This window comes from Tasmannia lanceolata, unplaced genomic scaffold (genome assembly GCF_043159265.1).
Source record: "Tasmannia lanceolata isolate RefF3 unplaced genomic scaffold, GAP_Taslan_0.1 ptg000013l, whole genome shotgun sequence".
NCBI classification, from domain to species: Eukaryota; Viridiplantae; Streptophyta; class Magnoliopsida; order Canellales; family Winteraceae; genus Tasmannia; species Tasmannia lanceolata.
Window position 1 is genome coordinate 8,502,290 of NW_027518690.1, and position 18,945 is coordinate 8,521,234.

At 40.3% G+C, this 18,945-nt stretch overlaps 1 protein-coding gene across 2 annotated transcripts in view; it reads left to right on the forward strand.

Moving 5' to 3' along the window:
* Positions 1-18,945, forward strand: part of LOC143889691 (P-loop containing nucleoside triphosphate hydrolases superfamily protein) — a 42,765-nt gene that overhangs the window by 871 nt on the left and 22,949 nt on the right. Inside the window, exons 3-7 of one of the 2 annotated variants that reach the window (XM_077393988.1) lie at positions 5,952-6,018; positions 9,652-9,809; positions 17,694-17,867; positions 18,034-18,318; positions 18,479-18,573. In XM_077393988.1, coding sequence (XP_077250103.1) covers positions 5,952-6,018; positions 9,652-9,809; positions 17,694-17,867; positions 18,034-18,318; positions 18,479-18,573 — 779 coding nt within the window. The remainder of the gene's footprint in view (positions 1-5,951; positions 6,019-9,651; positions 9,810-17,693; positions 17,868-18,033; positions 18,319-18,478; positions 18,574-18,945) is intronic. The other variant, XM_077393990.1, reaches the window with a different exon arrangement.

Below are 18,945 nucleotides of genomic sequence, written 5' to 3' on the forward strand. Positions count from 1 at the left end.
CAATTGGTGATGGGAGAGACTAGACTAATTCTATTAAAGTCTAGGCTGATCACAACACAACACCTGTATTGCTATCAATGGCAGTGCAGAGCCCCCCTACTAAGTGAGGGATGGGCATAAGTTGCTGCACACCTCTTAGGTGCGTCCCAGGTTGGGCTGTAAAGCCCCTTTTTGAGCCAGCAGGAGGTTCTTGCCCCTCTATAAGCCAGCCTCCTGAGGACGACTGGCCCCTATAACTATAAGCCAACAATCCCCCCCAGAAACTACCCAGGGGAGTCTTAAACCTGGGACCTCGCTCTAGTACCACATGTAGCATCGTTAGCGTAACCAAGTTTCCCAAAACCAATTGGTGATGAGAGAGGCACAATTAATTCTCTTAGGCTCTGTTCCTTTGGACGTAAAATTTGTTTTATGTTGTAAAAATGAACATAAAACAAATTTTGCATCCGTTTTACATCGAAAGGAACGGAGCCTTAAAGTATAGGCTGGCCACGGCACAACACCCCGTACTACTATCAACAACAGCGCAAAGCCCCCTACTAAGTGAGGAATGGGCATAAGGTGCTGCACACCTGTTGGGTGCGACCTAGGCCAGGCTGTCAAGCCCCTTTTCGAGCCCGCGGGAGGTTCTTGCCGCCGTAAGCCAACCCCCTAACGAGAACATTTTATGCAAAAGTGCAAAGTACATATAAGTGAATGAAAGAATTTCCAAACTATCCATATAGAACAATTGTTCATAGTCGATATAAGATGCGCTAAGTTTCAATCTTTATAACACCCCTGTGAGATGGAATGTAATCGAATAATTCCTAGCTTGCTTATTCATAATTGAATCTATTCCTTCAGAATGCTTCATTCAACTGGTTGATCCTTGCTTATGACCAAAGGAATCTTTAACAATTCCTCTTGTACCTTTTCCTTTAATAAAGATTCAGCCAAATTCAACAAGTTTTGTCTTTTGTAAAACACAGGGTTGGTGGCTATGAGAGTAGCACTATGATTTCATTATACAATCATTTTGTGAAAATTCTCTTGAATATAATGAACCAAAAAGGTACAAAATAGAAGGGAAGAGAAAATATGGAGTCTGGACTCTATTCCAACTTCATTGATTTTGAAAATGGTGAATTCGTTGGTATTTATTCACAAACAGGTCATATAAGAGGTCAAAAAGGTCAAATAACCAAAAGGCCCCTAGTTATACAATTTGACTTCTTTTAGAACTCCCCTCAAGCTGAACTGTTCTATGAAGCATGTTAATGTATTCGACCGAATAGTGATGATGATCAACTGTGAAACCCCTTTGTGAAAACATCTGCAGCTTTCTCTTTCTCGAGACATAGTTTGGATAAATTCAACCATCTTCAACCTTTTCACGTGTGAAATAATAGTTTATCTCAATATGCTTTGTCCTAGTATGGAAAACAGGATTTTGGGATAGTTTGTTGACACACTGATTGTCAAAATAAAGTAGATGTGAACTTGATCTTAAATTTAGGTCTTGTAGAAGCTGTCTTGGCCATGTAAGTTCTGTTGCACTGGAAGCCATAGACCCGTAATCAGCCTCTGCACTTGATCTAGCTACAATCCCATGCTTTTTACTGCCCTGTGAGATTAGATAACCATTAAGTAGAATGCAATGCCCTAACAACTAACTCTGTGGGTCTAGATCTTCCACCCAACAATATGCATTTGAATATCCCCATACTTTGACTTTCATAGCCTGCTGTGCTACCTCATGATCTAATATGCCCTTGGTGTGTCTTAGGAGTCCCTTGGCCGCTTGAAGATGCTCCTATCTAGGATCATTTAGGCACCGACAAGCCCTCAGAGGTTTTGTCAGACTAAATGAGAGTGAGATGCTGAAGTTCCCCTGCCATACTTTTACAGAAGTGGGGATTTTTTATCTTCCCCCCTTGCCCACTAATCTTTTTATATACTACATGTGTGCTAACTGATTTGCAATTAATCATCTTGAACCTGTTAAGATTCACTACATAACTCTTTTTTGAGAAATATGCAATCCTTCCTTGTATCTTTGTATCTCCACTCCTAGAAAATACTGTAACTCTTCTAGGTCCTTCATGTTGAAGGTATCTTTTAGGTTATTTGTAAGACATTGAATCTCAAATGTGTCACTCCCTGTTATAATGGTGTCATCCACATTAACTTGTACCAATACCATTTCTGAGTGAGGATGCTTAATGAGCAAATATTTATTAGACTTACTCATTATGTAGCCACTATACTTAAGTGTCTAATGTAGTTTGTCGAACCATTCCTTGGGAGCCTATTTCAACTCATAGGTCATCTTCTTGCGTTGAGAAACAACCCGATTTCTATCTACACTCTTTAAGTCTTAAACCCTTATTGCTGCTCTATATATACTTGCTTTTGAATGATCTATGAAGAAAAGCATTACTCATGTCCATCTGGCTAAGTGTTCTACCAAACATATTGTCTAGGGCAAGGATGAATTGCACTACCTTACTCGTGAGTCATGACTATTGTACTAGATGTCTCGTCATAAAGTCACCGTCTCTGGTTTTATCCCGCAGCTACTAGCCTTGCCTTGTACCTCTCTATGGTGCCATCAAGTTTTATCTTCACCTTGAATACCTACTTGGAGCCTACCACATTTTTGCACGCATGTATGTGAATTACATCCTATATGTCATTGCAGTACAATTCTCCCCTTTCAAAGCTATAGCCTCTATCCACTCTTTTTTTTTTGAAAGATGACAATTTCATTAATAATCAAGAAGGGGACAAGTTCTATCCCATATGGTCGCCCACCAGTTACGAAGGATGTCAGAGGATGTATATGGAACTCTCTCTTTTGCTTTTGCCCAGGAGATGATTTCCACTATGATATCCGCAATAACACGGCTTACACTCCTTTGCGATTCCTCAAAGATCTTTCGATTACGTTCTTTCCAACATAGAATGGCATACAGAATAGTGCTCCATAGCAGGCGTCTCAGATTCCCAAAGGGACTAGAGTTCCAGTTTAGCAGTACTTTCCTGGTAGATTTAGGGCAGACCCATGACATTCCAAAGATTCTAAATGCCATAGTCCAAAGTTTGAAAGAGAAAGGACAGTGAAGCATTAGGTGATCCAGCATATCCTCTGCCTCCAAACAGTGGCAGCATTACTCGCTAGGTGGAAATGCCTTTTTTTGAGCCGATCACAAGTGTTAATCTGCTTGTGGACAAGTGTCCAAACAAAAGCCATTACTCTTGGTGGAGCCATCGATTTCCATACTCTGCTACTAGAAGAAACCAGACCACTATTAATAGAGGCAAAAAATGACTTAGCAGAAAAATCCCCATTCGGTTCTGTATCCACACTTCAACAGAAACTGCCTCATTGAATGTCCCTAGATCATCTGCTGAAGCTTGTTGATTCTGCTTGTGTCTTTGAAAGACATAATGCTTATCATATAGTGCTATAGAGTGACTAACAATAGCAGAAGTGGGTGTTGGGAGGAGGGGGATAGAGTGCTGTTTGCTGGAGTAAAATCTGACAAACATGCCACATCTTGAGATATTGCTTCCTTAATCTCATGACTAGTGTTAAGTGGATCATAAAAGTGAGGCTTATGGAATGAAACATGTCGTGAGATTGGGAGTTTGTGAGACAATAGTGAGTAACCATTTATGCTGTTGTCTCTACGTCTCACAAAATGTGAATGATAACCTTAGGGTGAATTTCTTCCGAGTGAAAGAGGCCACATGCACATAGGAAATACACCTCCATGATCTAAGAAATGAGTAATTTGGATTTGCTCCAGTGAGAATCTGAGTAGGGGAGGCTTGGCCTAGATTGGTGGACGAAAGCATGTTGATTGTCATGCACTTTATTGTTGAAGATCTTAGTCCAGAGATACTTGAGTGCCCCGAGTGAAATAACATTCGTCTTCAATAGTGTTGATGCTTTTGTTCAGCTGCTCCATTCTACGTCGATGGTGTATGTGGGCCTGTGAGTGATCTGATGCCATCTAGTAGATGCCATGTGATAATAAAAAATTGCTAAGTCCTGGGAGGCGGTGTGCTTACCATCTCCGTCACTCTATAGGTGCGGGATACGCTTGCCAAAGTGCTCAATAGCAAGAGTATGAAAGGAAGAGAATCTAGAAAATATATCTGATTTATTACCGAGGAATACATTTGTATTTATACATAAAGAGATCAAATGAACAAAATACCCCCATTATTTACAATTTGACCTCTTTACACACTTTCTTCATGCAACCCTTTTCTTCTTTCAGTTTCTTTGGTTTTACCATCAGCGGGTGTCTTGTCATAGGTCTTCACCATTCAATGTGTTCTAGACTTCACCGCTCTGTATCATCACTGGTAACAGTTACGAACTTTACATCTTCCAAGTCCAGACTGTGTTTATTTCTGTGACTCTCGAAGCAAAGAATTCCTTACGTCATAATGACATGGAATCTGATATTTCAGCTAATCCTAATTGCTAAGTCACTTCTATTGATGTTGCTCAGCCATTTTGGCTGGTAAAATTTTTACTGTCCAGATGTCATTTTATACTTCTCTGTAGGGATTGATCAAACAGAAATCTTGTGACGTAATCAATTTTTGTATAATGCGGACTCAAAATTGATATCAATCGAACTCTAACTTTGACCATTTCCATACCTGAAGTATCGAAGTGTTTTTTTAAATGGTTCTAATTGTAGATTTTGATTCCTTTGCTTACATTGCGAGCATCTGGCAAAAAGTTCATGATTCCCTGTTTTCTTTTCTTTTTTAACCAAATCAAATCCTCTCTCGATACCTTCCTCAAAAAATCCGATGCATGCTGATTCTTCCCCAACTAATGAAGAGATCTTGGCGGAATTGCCATGTACGAAATTGAGCACAATTTTGTAAAGAAATATCGCACTTGTTTCTTGGGAAGAGTTGGGAAACATGTTCAATATCATTTGATTCAATTGTTGCCTTAGCCCCTTGTTGTTTGCAGAAACCCTCCACTTCAATTGGTCTTTTCTCATGAAAAGCAGACATGAGATAACAAATCAAGTTCATCAAGCTTGTAAACTCAGGTAATGGCTATGCCCCTTTTAAAGAAAATTAAATTCGAGGTGCCATACCCTGATATCATGCCATTAGGGCAGAGGTTATATAAGTAAAGAATATTGGATTTGATGGAATCCTAATGGATCCGAACAAACAAATGCATAAATGCTTAGGTTATGTTTTTTTCCTAATCTGTTATACAATATGATGTTTAACACAGTTGCTGAAGATGATGATTCCATCTTCAGAATGAACATATCATGTACTTGAAGAGGCGATTGCATGTTGTATTGGCTATCCTTTTACATTTGCCCCTCCATTTGCTCTTTTATAGAAGATACCTGAGCTGTAATAACTTCCTTGCCAAGTGCTCGCAAGTCGCAACATTTAGGGGCCGTTTGGATACGCGGATTTTAGAATCCAGGTTTTAGTTTTAAAACAGTGTAAAAGAGGGTTCATGATCAAGCTGCTGTATGCCGTCCTGACAGCATTTCTTGGATTTTAAGTAAGAAATCCAGGTTTTACAAATCTCTCCCCTGTGCTGAGATTTCTAAAACCTAGAAACATGGGACGATCTCCTGCTCTCTTGCTGTCGGAAAGAAGGGCAAGAAATCAGAAAACGACGGCTGGTCTCTTTCTTCTCTCGTCTCCCATCTATAATTTTGAGGAAATCCAAGATTCTAAAATCCGCATATCCAAACGGCCCCTTAGTTTTGCAAATCTTTTTGCATAGTTACACTGCAAACTAGTCAAGGATAAACATATCAAGCAAAGTTGGTGGTCATTGTCATATATTTTCTTTTTCTTTTTTTCTTTTTTTTATATATATATTGTAAGTTGGCCTTTTTGCTATACCATAGTTGTCAATATGAGGCTATGCATTGACCTATCTCAAGCTTGATTTGCAGGCTCCATCTACGACCAAAAACTCACTGGACTTGAGTACAACAAACGGAAATCCATTGGTTACAATCAGTAAGTTAGCGTTGTATGTTGGTCTGGGTATTTCTATTTTTCTTTGCAGACATTATTTCTGAACTCCGTTTGTTTCACTTAAGTAATGATTTTGTAAGAATAAAATTCTTTTTCCCTGTTTTATTTAATCTTTGCTTTTGGTAGGATCTGAGTTCTTTCTAGAAGTTTCAGAGAGGGAAACCTGAGACAGTAGATTTAACACCGGGAAACAGTAAATGCTGCAAAGCTTTAGAATCTGTGGCTAGTGTGTTAATTGTTGCTTAGGTTGATCCATGCTTGTTCACTTTATTCTATACATTTTGTATTACCATAAGGTCACCAATTTGCTTTACCAAATAGGGGAGATTTAGCTCCTCAAATTAGGTGCTGTCTGACTTATATGACATCTTTTCAGATGCTGCAGAAAAGTTAGTTTGGAGTAAACAAACTTATGCTCATGGTAACGCTGACGCTAAACATAATTTATTGACAACTCCCTGATATTATTTTCAACAGAGCATGTGATGGAATTAATCTTGACTGACGGAGCATCTCAAGTAATTAACTTCTCACTGATAAAAAGAAGTGATGGATCACTTTTTTTAATAGAGTGGAGATGGAAAATCCTCTCTGGGCAGTTTATTGTTCATATCAATACTCCATTCATCAATATGAGCAAAATCCCATAGAAGGTCTTTCTAATTTTCATCAGTGTCTCTCTCTGCAGTGTTAATGTTGACATAATTATAGGATTTTTAAGTAGTAGAAGCAATTGTTATCTTTACCAGTTGTGTGACAAGCTATCTCTGTACCAGTCACATGGCAAATGCTGAACCTATTTACAACAAAGTAAAGGCTAATTATCTACCACTTAAGTGGTCAATTGAAATCCTAGGTACCAACCCAAGAGGGGGGAGGGGTGGAATTGGGTTTCTTAAAAAACTTTTCAATTAATTTTGAAAACCAATTGATTTATAAACTTAGTTGGTGATTAATAATAGAGAAACAGCAATAAGCAAGTAAAGATGTTACCAATTGATGAGAAGGATAAGGAGAAGGAGAGGAAAGTGAGACAACCGGACTTTTAGTGGTTCGGTCACTGGCCTACGTCTACTCTTCAAGGTTGCTCTTCTTGAGTTCCACTATCAACCGATCTCCTTTCACGGTAGAGATCCACAACAAGTACAATCCTAGCTTCATGCTCCAAGGGTTTTAAACACAGTGACCCTTTCCACCAAGTACAATGGAAGACGAAGAATAGCGCACACCTGCCTCTTAGAAGGCTAACTGCAAAGATAAATACAAACCTAACACTCTCAAACAATTAAAAAGCCAATGCCTAAACCAACCTCTCAAAGATGAATCAATGTTCAAGGCCCAAGAGGAAATGTGAGGATTTGAAGCTCAAGATAGGATTCGCAGGTAAATAGCTAAGCTTGATGGTGATTAATGGCCATTAAAGTTGCTATTAAATGAGTATGACACTCATATTTATAGTAGAGACTAAAATATAGCTGTTTAGGGTAAACGGCAAGTACGAGCGACTATCGGTCGACCTGGAAACTAGCCGTTACGGCTTTAATAAAAAAATCCAGAAACTTGCTTGCGGTCGACCGCCTACCCGCGGTTGACCACCGACTGAGCCTGTTGACCGGGCAAGCCCGGCTGCCAGTAAGGTTCTGGATTTTTTTTTAATCTTCGGCCTTTCACGCCTATGGTAGACCACGGTGTATAAAGTTAGTTTTTCTCATTTTTTTGCCTTATTTTAGCTCTCCACTTTGGGGATCTTGTTTTCCTTAATTCATTTTTGGTCTCTTGGGTCTATTAGGGTGCCTTGAACTTGGTTTCAAGTTTTGTAGCTTGGATTTACAATTATAATCTAAAAAATCTCCCTTTTGTCTTCAAGGCTTCAAGAGTTTACACCTTTGACCTCGCCATAGCTTTGAGGAATACTCCGATTGGATCCGGCTTCGGCTTTGGTCCACGATCCTTGCATCAAACATCAAACATCAAACTTGGGCTTCGGTTCTATGCTTCCATTTGCACTTGCGAGGTTTTCCATTGCCCTGGACTTAATCAAACACACTTATACAAGAGGGCATTAGTCCAGTCTAATTTGATAATCAATTTTGGTTTGTGAAGCATCAAAACATGGGTAATTGTTGAACCCTTGGGCTAACATCAATCTCTGTGGCTGATTATTTGGAATCACCGCTGCAGCAATGACTAGTTTGTAGCCAGTGAACTTGTCTGCCATTCTGCAATTTGTAAATACCATTTGAAAATCTTTTATGTTGTGAAAAAGGGTTTTCTGATAAATTTATGCCTTTTCCCCAACCAAATCATTTGAGAATTGGCCTAAAACTCTTGTAAAATGACATTATTCAGATTCGTTGGATTCTATTATTAATGCTTGAAGATGTGTCATGGAATTGTTGGGGAGCTGATGACCAGTGGAAGCTGAAGATCACAATTCAGTCAAGAACTTTTTTTATCTAGAAAAGTCAAGACTGGTTTCGATCCTCTCTTTGATAAAAATAATGATAATTATCATTCTGTAGATGAATGGAATTGCATCTTAAAGAGCAATGAATCACAAATGGCATCAATTCGCCCGATATTGCTATCACATGATCTTTCAAATTTTTTTCCTTTTCATCAAGTGAAATAGAAAACGAGAAATGATATATAAGACGGTCCATAAGAAGCCAAACAATTCCAGCACAAGCTTCCATACTGTAAGCTACTCAATTCAGCCAATGGTTTGCAAACATATCTGTTCCATGTGTTTTCTTTGTGAGTATGAGTCACGCGCTAAACTAAAAAATGTGAGAGAATCTGATTGATCTCTAAAAAAGATGGTAATGGTGATGTACATTCTCATTTGTTAATGATGAGTTTTGAAGTTTGATTACATGTCAATTGGAAAATACTTCTATGCAAGAAAGATTAATCCATTAATCTATTATTGCTATTAATGTATATTGCACAATATGTTTTCCCGTAGATGCAATCTTTGTGTTAGCTTATCTATATACTTACCAGATCAGCTGTTACCATATACTCACAACTCCTTTTACTTCTGATTATAATATTTACCTCAGAATTTCAAATGTAGTCCTATATGTATTTTAACACCAATTGCTTAGTTCCAATATTTAGACTTCAATGTATGAGCTACTGCAAGTAGAATCTCTTACGGACAAATAAAATCATCAAATAACTTTCTGAAAGAAATAAAAAATCACTTGTCTTGTGTCTTTGTTCATTTCTAGTATGCTTGAGGTAATAGGAAGTAGTTTTTCTGAACTTAACTGAAATATCTTGATCAATGTACTTATTTCCAGATTATGAAGCATCAAAGCAATTCGAGCTCTTGAGTTTGACGTAAACCTAACCTGCCTCTTGTTTACTGTTATATGTGGGTCTCAAAATTCTTGATGATAAACACCATTGCTTTGCCTGTCACTTTCCCAATGCTATAATATGAAAGCAATTTCACACGATTAGGCACACATATTATACATTATTTTGTTTATTCAATGATGATTTGCAGTATGCTTTAAATTTGGATTATTAATAGCTGCGATCATCCTGCCATGTTCATTTGTAATTGAATTAGTAAGATTTGATCATTAAATATATTTCTGGAAGGTAAGAAAAGCTGTCGAAAGCTGAAGGAGAAGGGAGGTGGGAAGGCTTCACCTTGTAAAGTCATAGCATCTGATGCTGCTATTGATTTAGACATACAAAGCGAGCATAAATCGAGAACAGTTTTTGATCTACGTTTGGAGGCAAAAGTAGCAGCGGAGGTATATGTTAATCACATCCTTTGCTAGCACATGCATACCTAGTGAAATATGTGTGATTCATTTTCATGTAGCTTTACTTTTGTCTTTAAATATGTTTCTCCCATTCAATATGTGGTGCTTCTCTCTCTCTTTTTTATGAGAACACAAGATGATGTGTTATCACTGTTATGTTTCTCGAGGCTGCACAATTCATTATTGTTGAGAGTAAAGAGAGAAGAGAATGAGAAGAAAGTGAGTTGGAGATGTGCTTCCCCTCACCAATGTGTGTGTGTGTGTGTATAAATAGGGAGAGAGAGAGAGAGAGAGAGAGAGAGAGAGAGAGAGAGAGAGAGAGAGAGAGAGAGAGAGAGAGAGAGACTGCTAACACCCCCCCTCAAGATGGAATACATTCCTAGCTTGTTACAAATATCGCTCAACTTTGCTTTACTCAATGACTTAGTGAATACATCAGCTAGTTGGTCTACTGATCGAGTGGAAGTTGTGCTTATCTCGCCCTTCTGAATTCTTTGATGAATGAAGTGACAGTCCACTTCAATATGTTTGGTTTGCTAATGAAAAACTGGGTTGGTAGCAATGTGGATAGCAGCCTTATTGTCGCAATGTAGGAGAGCTGGTGATGAGGATTAGAAACCAATCTTGGATAGGAGAGAGCACAACAAGATGAGATATCCACTTGAATGTGACATGGCTCGGTATTCGGGTTCTGCACTTAATTTGGATACTATGTCTTGCTTCTTGCTTCGCCACGACACTAAAGTACTCCCAACGAAGATACAATATCTAGTGGTGGATCTCCTATCTGATGGAGATCCTACCCAGTCTGCATCACAAAATCCTTCCAACTTATCATGTCCATGTCTCTTGAATAGTAGGCTTTTCCCTGGCGTGCTTTTCAAGTAGCGAAAATCTGAATAACTGTTGCCCAGTGGGAGGTACGGGGTCCACTCATGAACTGGCTAACTACCCCTACTGCAAATGAAATATCTAGGTGAATAACTGTGAGTTATATAAGCTTTCCAACCAACCGCCTGTCCCTGCCACGATCATCCAACAGCTCTCTATCATCTAGAAGTAGCTTTGTATTCAGGTCCATGGGAACAACAACTGGTTTCATACCCAGAGAACCTGTCTCACCCAATAGATCTAGTACATATTTCCTTTGTGAAAGGGAAAGACCACTGTGAGAGTTACCGACCTCAATCCCCATAAAATATCTTAGTCACTTTAGATCTTTGGTGGAAAATTCTTTTTGCAGGAAGGCCTTCAATTTCTGTTTGCTCACCGTGTCAATCCCTGTAATGATAATGTCATCCACATAGACTATGAGAAGAACAGAGCCGGCAATGATTATGTCATCTGCATAGACTATGAGAAGAACATACCCAGCATCAGACTGATGACTAAACATTGAATGGTCAACTGCACATTGTTTCATGCCAAATCGTTTAATAGCATCACTGAATCTCCCAAACCATGCTCTAGGACATTGTTTGAGACCATATAGAGACTTGCGAAGTCGGCAAATTGAGGAGGACATCTCCCCCTAGCAACTTACCCATGAGTTTGCTCCATGTACACCTCAGTGAGATCCCCATGCAGAAAGGCATTCTTGACATCGAGTGGATATAAGGGCCATCCCCGGTTGACGGCCAGGGAAATCAATACTCTAACCGAGTGAATATTGGCGACTGGAGAGAATGTGTTAGTGTAGTCAACTCCGAATGTCTGTGTATAACCCTAGGCAACCAAGGGCGTCTTAAGACGCTCAACTGTCCCGTCTGGCAAGTATTTGATGGCAAAGATCCAAAGACAGCCCACGGGCTGAGCATCGTGAGGTAGATGGACCAAATCCCATGCATGATTGGCCTGAAGAGCGACCATCTCAAGATTCATAGCAGGATGCCAACCTGGATGAGCAAGGACTTTTGGCATAGACTGCGGCAAGGAGACAGAAGACATGGAAGAGACAAAACTATGAAACAGAGGGGTAAGATGATCACATGAGATAAGTGGTACGAGAATGAGTGCGAGAAGCCATAGGAGAATCGACGGGAGCAACAGGAGAGGGAAGAAGAGGTACCTGAAAAGGAGGAGCCGGTATCTCTGGCTGAGAAGATGATGCCTCGGGCATAGGGTAATGGACATCTGGCATCGGACCACCACTGATAAACCTTCAGAGGAGTTGTAGTAGGAGCCAAAGTCACCTGAAATGGGGAGGAAGTGGACTCAACAGGTTAGGGAGAACAGGAAGAGGAAGAGGGACTTGAGAGTCTGGCAAAACTTTACTACAATAAGAGGGAGTGGTAAAGAAGGAGACAGACTCAAAGAAGGTGACGTTGGCGGAAACAAATAACCTGCGCAACCGAGGGCTGTAACACAACCAAAGTCCCATGAAATAATGGGAAAGGGATCACGCTGAGGATGTAAGATTGAGAATGGGGATGTATCATCTAAAGACAGAGGGTGGGAGCCGATTATCCTAGAAACATAATGTAAGGATGGCATCGCTCCAGTAGGCTCTAGGACCTGCATTTGAAATAGAAGAGTGTGGGCCTATCAAGTAAATATCGTAATTTCCTCTCTGCTACACCATTTTGGTGAGAGGTGTATACACAAGAGGACCAATGCATGATGCCATGAGTAGATAAGAAATCCTGAAAGCCATTAGATGTCGAAAAGTATTCCCTAGCATTATCAGTGCGCAAACACTTAAGAGTGCAATTATAATGGTTTCTAATCTTAGCATGAAATGTGCAAAAAGCATGAAAGACCTCAGAGCAGTCTTTAAGTAAAAATAACCATGTCATACGAGAAAAATCAACAACAAAAATAATACAGTATCTATATCCAAAAAAGAGACATAATCCGTGAGGGACCCCATGCATCGGAATGAACCAAATCAAAGGATGCGAGACTCGACTAACACCCATAGAAGGAAAAGACACATGGCGGTGTTTTCCTATTTCACAGGACTCGCAATGAAACGATTGAACAAGACAAGAAGTAATAGATGATTGTCGAAGCTTTTGGATGGAGGGGGTGGCCGAGACAACAATGCCACAGATAGGGATCGACGGAGCTATGCAGAACGGCACAAGGAGGACCATAGTCAAGGCGATAGAGATCATCCACCTCACGGTTCAAACCAATCGTCCCATTCGAGAGATCCTGAAAAACATAATAATAAGTAAAAAAGTAGACAGAGCAGTTAAGATTTTTAGTGATTTGGCTAACAGGAATTAAAATAAAAGGAGATTTATGAACATAAACGACTGATGACCGAGTAAGGCCAGAATGGGGAGAAATAACACCAATGCTAGAAAAAGGAGACAGAGCAGTTAAGATTTTTAGTGATTTGGCTAACAAAAATTAAATTAAAAAGAGATTTATGAACATAAAGGACTGATGACAGAGTAAGGCCAAAATGGGGAGAAATAACACCAATGCCAGAAATGGGAGTGGTGGTCCCATCAGCAAGAGTGATAGTATGAGAGGCGGATTGAAAGGGCTTAAACAAACTGAGGGAAGTAGAATTACCCGTCATGTGGTTTGAGGCCTCGGAATCAATGACCCAGGAGCTAGAGGTAGTGAGAAGAGAAGCAGGTGAACTACCTTGCTACGCAAAATCCGCAGTAGGCGGTCGGCTGCTCGGACGCAGGCGCAAAATCTCATCATAGTCGGCGCTGGAGATAAGGAGAGAGTCATCATGTGCTATTGGGCCAGTGCAGGAGGATGTAGATACATAAGGAAGGCTGTCAAATGTGATGTGAGTAGAACGGTGTGGACGGAGCTCTGGATATAAGACGTAGCAAGTATCCAAAGTATGCCCCGCCACTTGACAATGAGTGTAATAAGGGCGCTCACGCCCACCAGTGCCACGTCCAACTCCTATACTACGGCCACGGCCACGCCTTCGAGAGCCCCGACCACGACCAAAGCTACCCCCACCTCGGCCAGAATGGTCACCGCCAACATGCGCGGCAAGCGAAAAACTATTGACAGGCGAATCATGAGAGGAACCACTTCGTATACACTACTGGGCACTAGAGAAGACCTCCGTGGGGGATGGAATGGAATAAGAACCAACAAGCTGCTGTGGGAGGGAAAGAAATTCAGGTCCTAAGGTGTCTAGGAAGCGAATAACACGGAGCTCCTCCTGACACTTGGCTAGAATTGCCGGATCAGCTATGAAGGGCATAAACACGTCCAACTATTGACAAAGTCAAACAAACTGACTGTATAAGGCAGCGAGAGGCGTTTCCCCATGCTGGAGATGCATCTACTCCGAATAGGTATCTCAAATACAGGTGAGGTTATCAGCCCCAGAATAGAGAACATCTGTATGCTCCCAGATGTCCTTGGAGGTCTTGAGGCACATCATTGTGCTCGCGAAATGAGGTGCCATACTCTGCCAGAGGAGAGTGAGGATTAGGGCATCATCCTGCCGCCACTAGGCATATGAGGAATACGTGGAAGAGGGAGGATCGTGCTCAATCAAATCAACCTTACCTCGAGCCAGGAGGTAGGGCTCAATTGCCACACACCAATTAAGATAATTGGACTCTTCAAGTTTGACTGTAGTCATCCATGGGAAAGAAGCCCCCACAAAAGAGGAATAACTAGAGGAAGGAGCCGTAGGTGGAGTCGTCGTGCTGACAGGGGGATCCATGATGACAGGAGGATCCATATGTACCGAAAGAGAGATAAATTCTTAACCACAATGACGGCATATGAACAATAGGGAAGGGAAAAATCACAAGATGGGCCCAGACACCATACCGCGGGTCAGCGGCTTCGAAGTAGAGACGTAGCAGAAATAAACATAATATCACTAGCCAGAATGAGGTTAGAAGCTAGTAGAGGAAATCAGAGTCCTGGAGATGGAAGAAATATATATCGGAGATGACCTAGGTCATGAAGATGATTTAGGGCTTAGAGATGAGGGTTAGAGTTTTAAGAGGGAGCAGAAGGTGAAGAATGGGGATGGGGCTTAGAGAAGGAGAATGAAGATTAGGGTTAGCGTTTCAAGAGGTGAGAGAGAGAGAGATTAGCGATAGTGGGGAACGTCGGTTGGGAGGGGGGTGAGAGAGAGAGAGAGAGAGAGAGAGAGAGAGAGAGAGAGAGAGAGAGAGAGAGAGAGAGAGAGAGATGGGGTGGGGGCTGTCGGCTTAGGGTTAGGGTTTGATAGGTTAGGGTTAGGGGAAGGAAGAAGAAGAAGAAGAAGGTTCTTCAATGGTGCTCCCTAGGGCACCACAACCCTAGGGCTTTGATGCCATGTTGAGAGAATAAAGACGTAGGGGCAGACCGAAAACAACTTGGGTAGAAACAGTGAGGAAAGATTTGAGGGCTAGGAACATAACAGAGAACATGACCTTGGATAGGAGAGAATGGAAGATAATGATCCATGTTGACGAACCCAACTAGTGTCAGGATCAACGTGCACATCTGCTCCTCTGTTTCTACAAGTGCGTAGCATCTCTCTCTCTCTCTCTCTCCTCTTACATTATGGCATTCTTTTCATATTTTTTTGAAAACTTATAACTACCGTTTAAAGGAAACATAATCCACGATAATTGTTTTGTAGAAAATAACAAAGGCTTGCTAATTCCTATTTTCACATATATGTACTTTATCGTTTTAGTACCATTTCACATATTTAGCTCACTATTTTCATAATTTCACTTCCAGCTATGGTTTCAAAATTGAACTACTCGGATTGTTTACGCTAGTGAGTTAGGATTTTGGTGTTTTATGTGGATGTGATGCGGGACGGGTACAGTAAGATCATTTTACATGCCGCTCTGATACTAAATTTATGCAGGATGTCCACAAAAGTGGTGTTCAAGAAATTATACGATGGGAATAGGGATCGAGTCTGTGGGATTTTAGTCCAGGCATTGATCGCAAGTTTTGGACTAGTTTGATAGGGTTTAAGACTGCAATGTCCAAACGGTCCAAAAGAAGGTGGATTGGCTGGGTTTACCGTCACTAGGGATTGTTTGCAATCACTATGGCCTTGATAGTTGCATAAAATAGGATGATTAGTATGGAGGGTGGTGCATGGATTTTCTAGATATAGGGACTATAGGTTGATGGGTTGAAGGGATATGGGGAGGGAAAGGGTGAGAAAAGGTGGTGATTGGAGGCTTGGGTGATGGGAAGGGTTGGGAGAGCTTGTTGGCTGAGAGAAGGGAATAGGGGGGTGTGCGACTGGTTTTAGGGAATAGGGGGTGTACAACTTAAATGTAGGGGGAAAGGGTTTTGCAGGTAGGTTTTAGGGGATAGGGGATGTGTGGCTAAGTGGTAGGGAGAATGGGGGTTATGCGGCTAAGTTGATGGGAGAAAGGGGGTGTTCCAGTAACGAATGAAGAAAAAAAGTGAGACAGAGGAAGAGAGAGTATAGCCTTGAGGGTTTTCTCCTACGCTACGGATCAACCCAGCTTGGGAGCAAATTTTCTTTCTCTCATGTTTCTCAAAAGTGGCTAATAGCTTTACATTTATAGACAAATAGAACTTGGGCTCCAAGTCACTAATTCTAAAACTTGGGCACCAAGTCACTAATTCTAAAAATTGGGCTCAAAGTCACTAGATCTAAAACTAAGTGCACAACACTAGGGGCACGTTTGGCTACCGTGATTTTTTTTTTTTCATGATAATTAGTGTCTCCAAGTGGTGAGAGAGGGGTAGGGAGGGTGGGAGAAGGAGAGAGATTTGAGAGGGCACGACTAAAATATGATCGACTAAAATAGAGTGGGAAGTGGCTAAAAATTAGGAAACAAAATACTCAACTCAAAACAGGATCAACTTTTTCCTGATATGTAGCCACTTCTCACCATCATCTCAGTCGTGCCCTCTCAAATCTCTCTCAGTCTCCCACCCTCCTTACCCCTCTCTCACCACTTGGAGACACTAATTTATCATGGAAAAAAAAAAATCCTGGCTGCCATACACTTACCCAACATCAATCATTTTTATTCCAAGGCAAGGAGGATTCAATCACTTACCCAACATCAAGGAACTATTTGCAAGTTGCTAAATAGTAGTAAGGAATGCCAATATTTTCAACGTGGACTCTAAACTGACAAGGAATCTTAAAAGGTGGGCAACTTTAAAATCAATATTTTCTAGGTGTAGTTGGGCCCTCATGGTTCACTTCATGGTTCATTTAACGAGTTGAGTGAATTAAAGGTGGGCCCTCTCTATTCATTTTCAGGAGTTGACTTTATTAAAAGGTAAAGATTTAAATACGCTCAAATGGTTTAAAAACTCTCTCCCCACTTAGAAGTTTCATAATGCTAGCTTTGATGAAGTGCAAGTTATTATAAACCCTTTCTACAGAATGACCTATTTGGTCTAGAACTTTATCTTCTTTTCGTGAACTTTTATTCCATTTATAAAGAAAATCGCTTCCATTGACTTCTCACATTGTTAAAGGATAGGTGCAATATATTTTTATTCAAATACATTCATTGTTTTTATCTGCGAGGCATTCATATTTTTCTTTCCTTGCAAAATCATGCTTTCTTTTGCTTTGCAAACCGTTTGGTGAAACATCTTAAATATGGGAATTGCTAGGGTCCATCGCAAAAGGCTTTTCGCGGCTGGTCTGTCTCACTTCAGACCAGCCATCTCGTGAATGGAGACAAAAGCTGTTGTCTTCATTCACGAGGTGGCTGGTTTGACGTGCAACAGACCAGCTGCGAAATGTCTTTTGCGATGGATGCTTTGGATGCTAGCAATTCCCCTTAAATATTATTCACATTTTGGCATCACTTTTGTAATCATCAATACCTCTACCCTTGGCCGGTAATGCTGCTACTCTCCTTTTGGCAAAATTTATACTGTAAAATTATTGTCTAAACCTCCTTATTGACTCTTTACCAGGAAGATGCACGCTTGTCTGCAGGAAGGCAAATGCATCCTTTTTTTTCATCGTGGAAATCCACAAGAACGTCTCAAGAAATTCTAGAGATAACTGAAGTAGAGAGCAAGTGGTGCTCTGTTCCTCAAGAGGGTGACATATTTTCCTGCCCTATTCATGTATATGAGACACTGCAGGTACTTTACCTTGGGTTATAAATTTAAGTTTTGCAGGTCTTTCATTTCTCATGGTTCATCTAATCGTACTTTTCCATTTTTATATTCAAGTATTAACTTTAAATCTAATTAACTTATAAATCTATTCGGTGGCTGGACTATAATTCGAAGGTTTGATCTCCTACAGGATGATCTTGTATCGTTGGACTGGAAAGATTGGTTATTTTATGAGACGACTATACTCAACTCTAGTGGGCATTGTGGTTCAGTAAATGCAAGCTCATCAGTCTTTGACAATTCTGTTGAGCCCTTAAAATTTGATAGTTTGGTTGATTTTTCAAATTACCATGGAGCTTTGTTTCCCCACAAAGAGGTATGCTTGGATCAATCGCCTGATCAAGGAGGACTTATGTCCGTAATGTCAAGAACAATCTCTTCTATCTCAGCTGATGGTGAGGAGGAACATGAAAAGGTGTTGGCATACTTTTTTTTGCATCATACTTAATCTGATACAAATTTTTTTCGTTTCAAAATACTATTCTGTTGAAAAGGCAAAAATTTCTTATGTTGATGCACACGATTTTTTGTTTGCAATGCATTATGTGCGTATCATTACAATGTCGAATTTGCAGGTCCATGAGAAGACCAAATTGGGTTTGTTCTTTGTAGATTCTGGTTTTGTCGGTAACCAGGGAGATGAGCTGCAGGCTAGCTTTGTTCATGAACGGTTAGTGTTCCTGAATTATATCACTGGTGTTTACATTTATATTCCCTTCTTCATATTGATTTCGCTTCACTTGTGTTCTGCGAATGCATTACTTATATCTACAGTTTTTAAGTGTTACTCTAAATCCAAACTATGTTAAATACATATAAAAAACTACCTCAACTAACCAATGCTTGCAATCTTTTGTGGGTGAAATACTTAGATGTTTGCAATCCATTTATGTTTTCTTTTTTAGCATGTGCTTTCATTGTTCATTTTTCTGTTGTTTCTCCAGACAACTATCAACTATTATCCCAGTAAACATTTTCTTCTTTCTTTCTTTAGTTTTATCAAGTGAAATTCGTTTATTTTTTTATTGTTGCCCAGCTGACA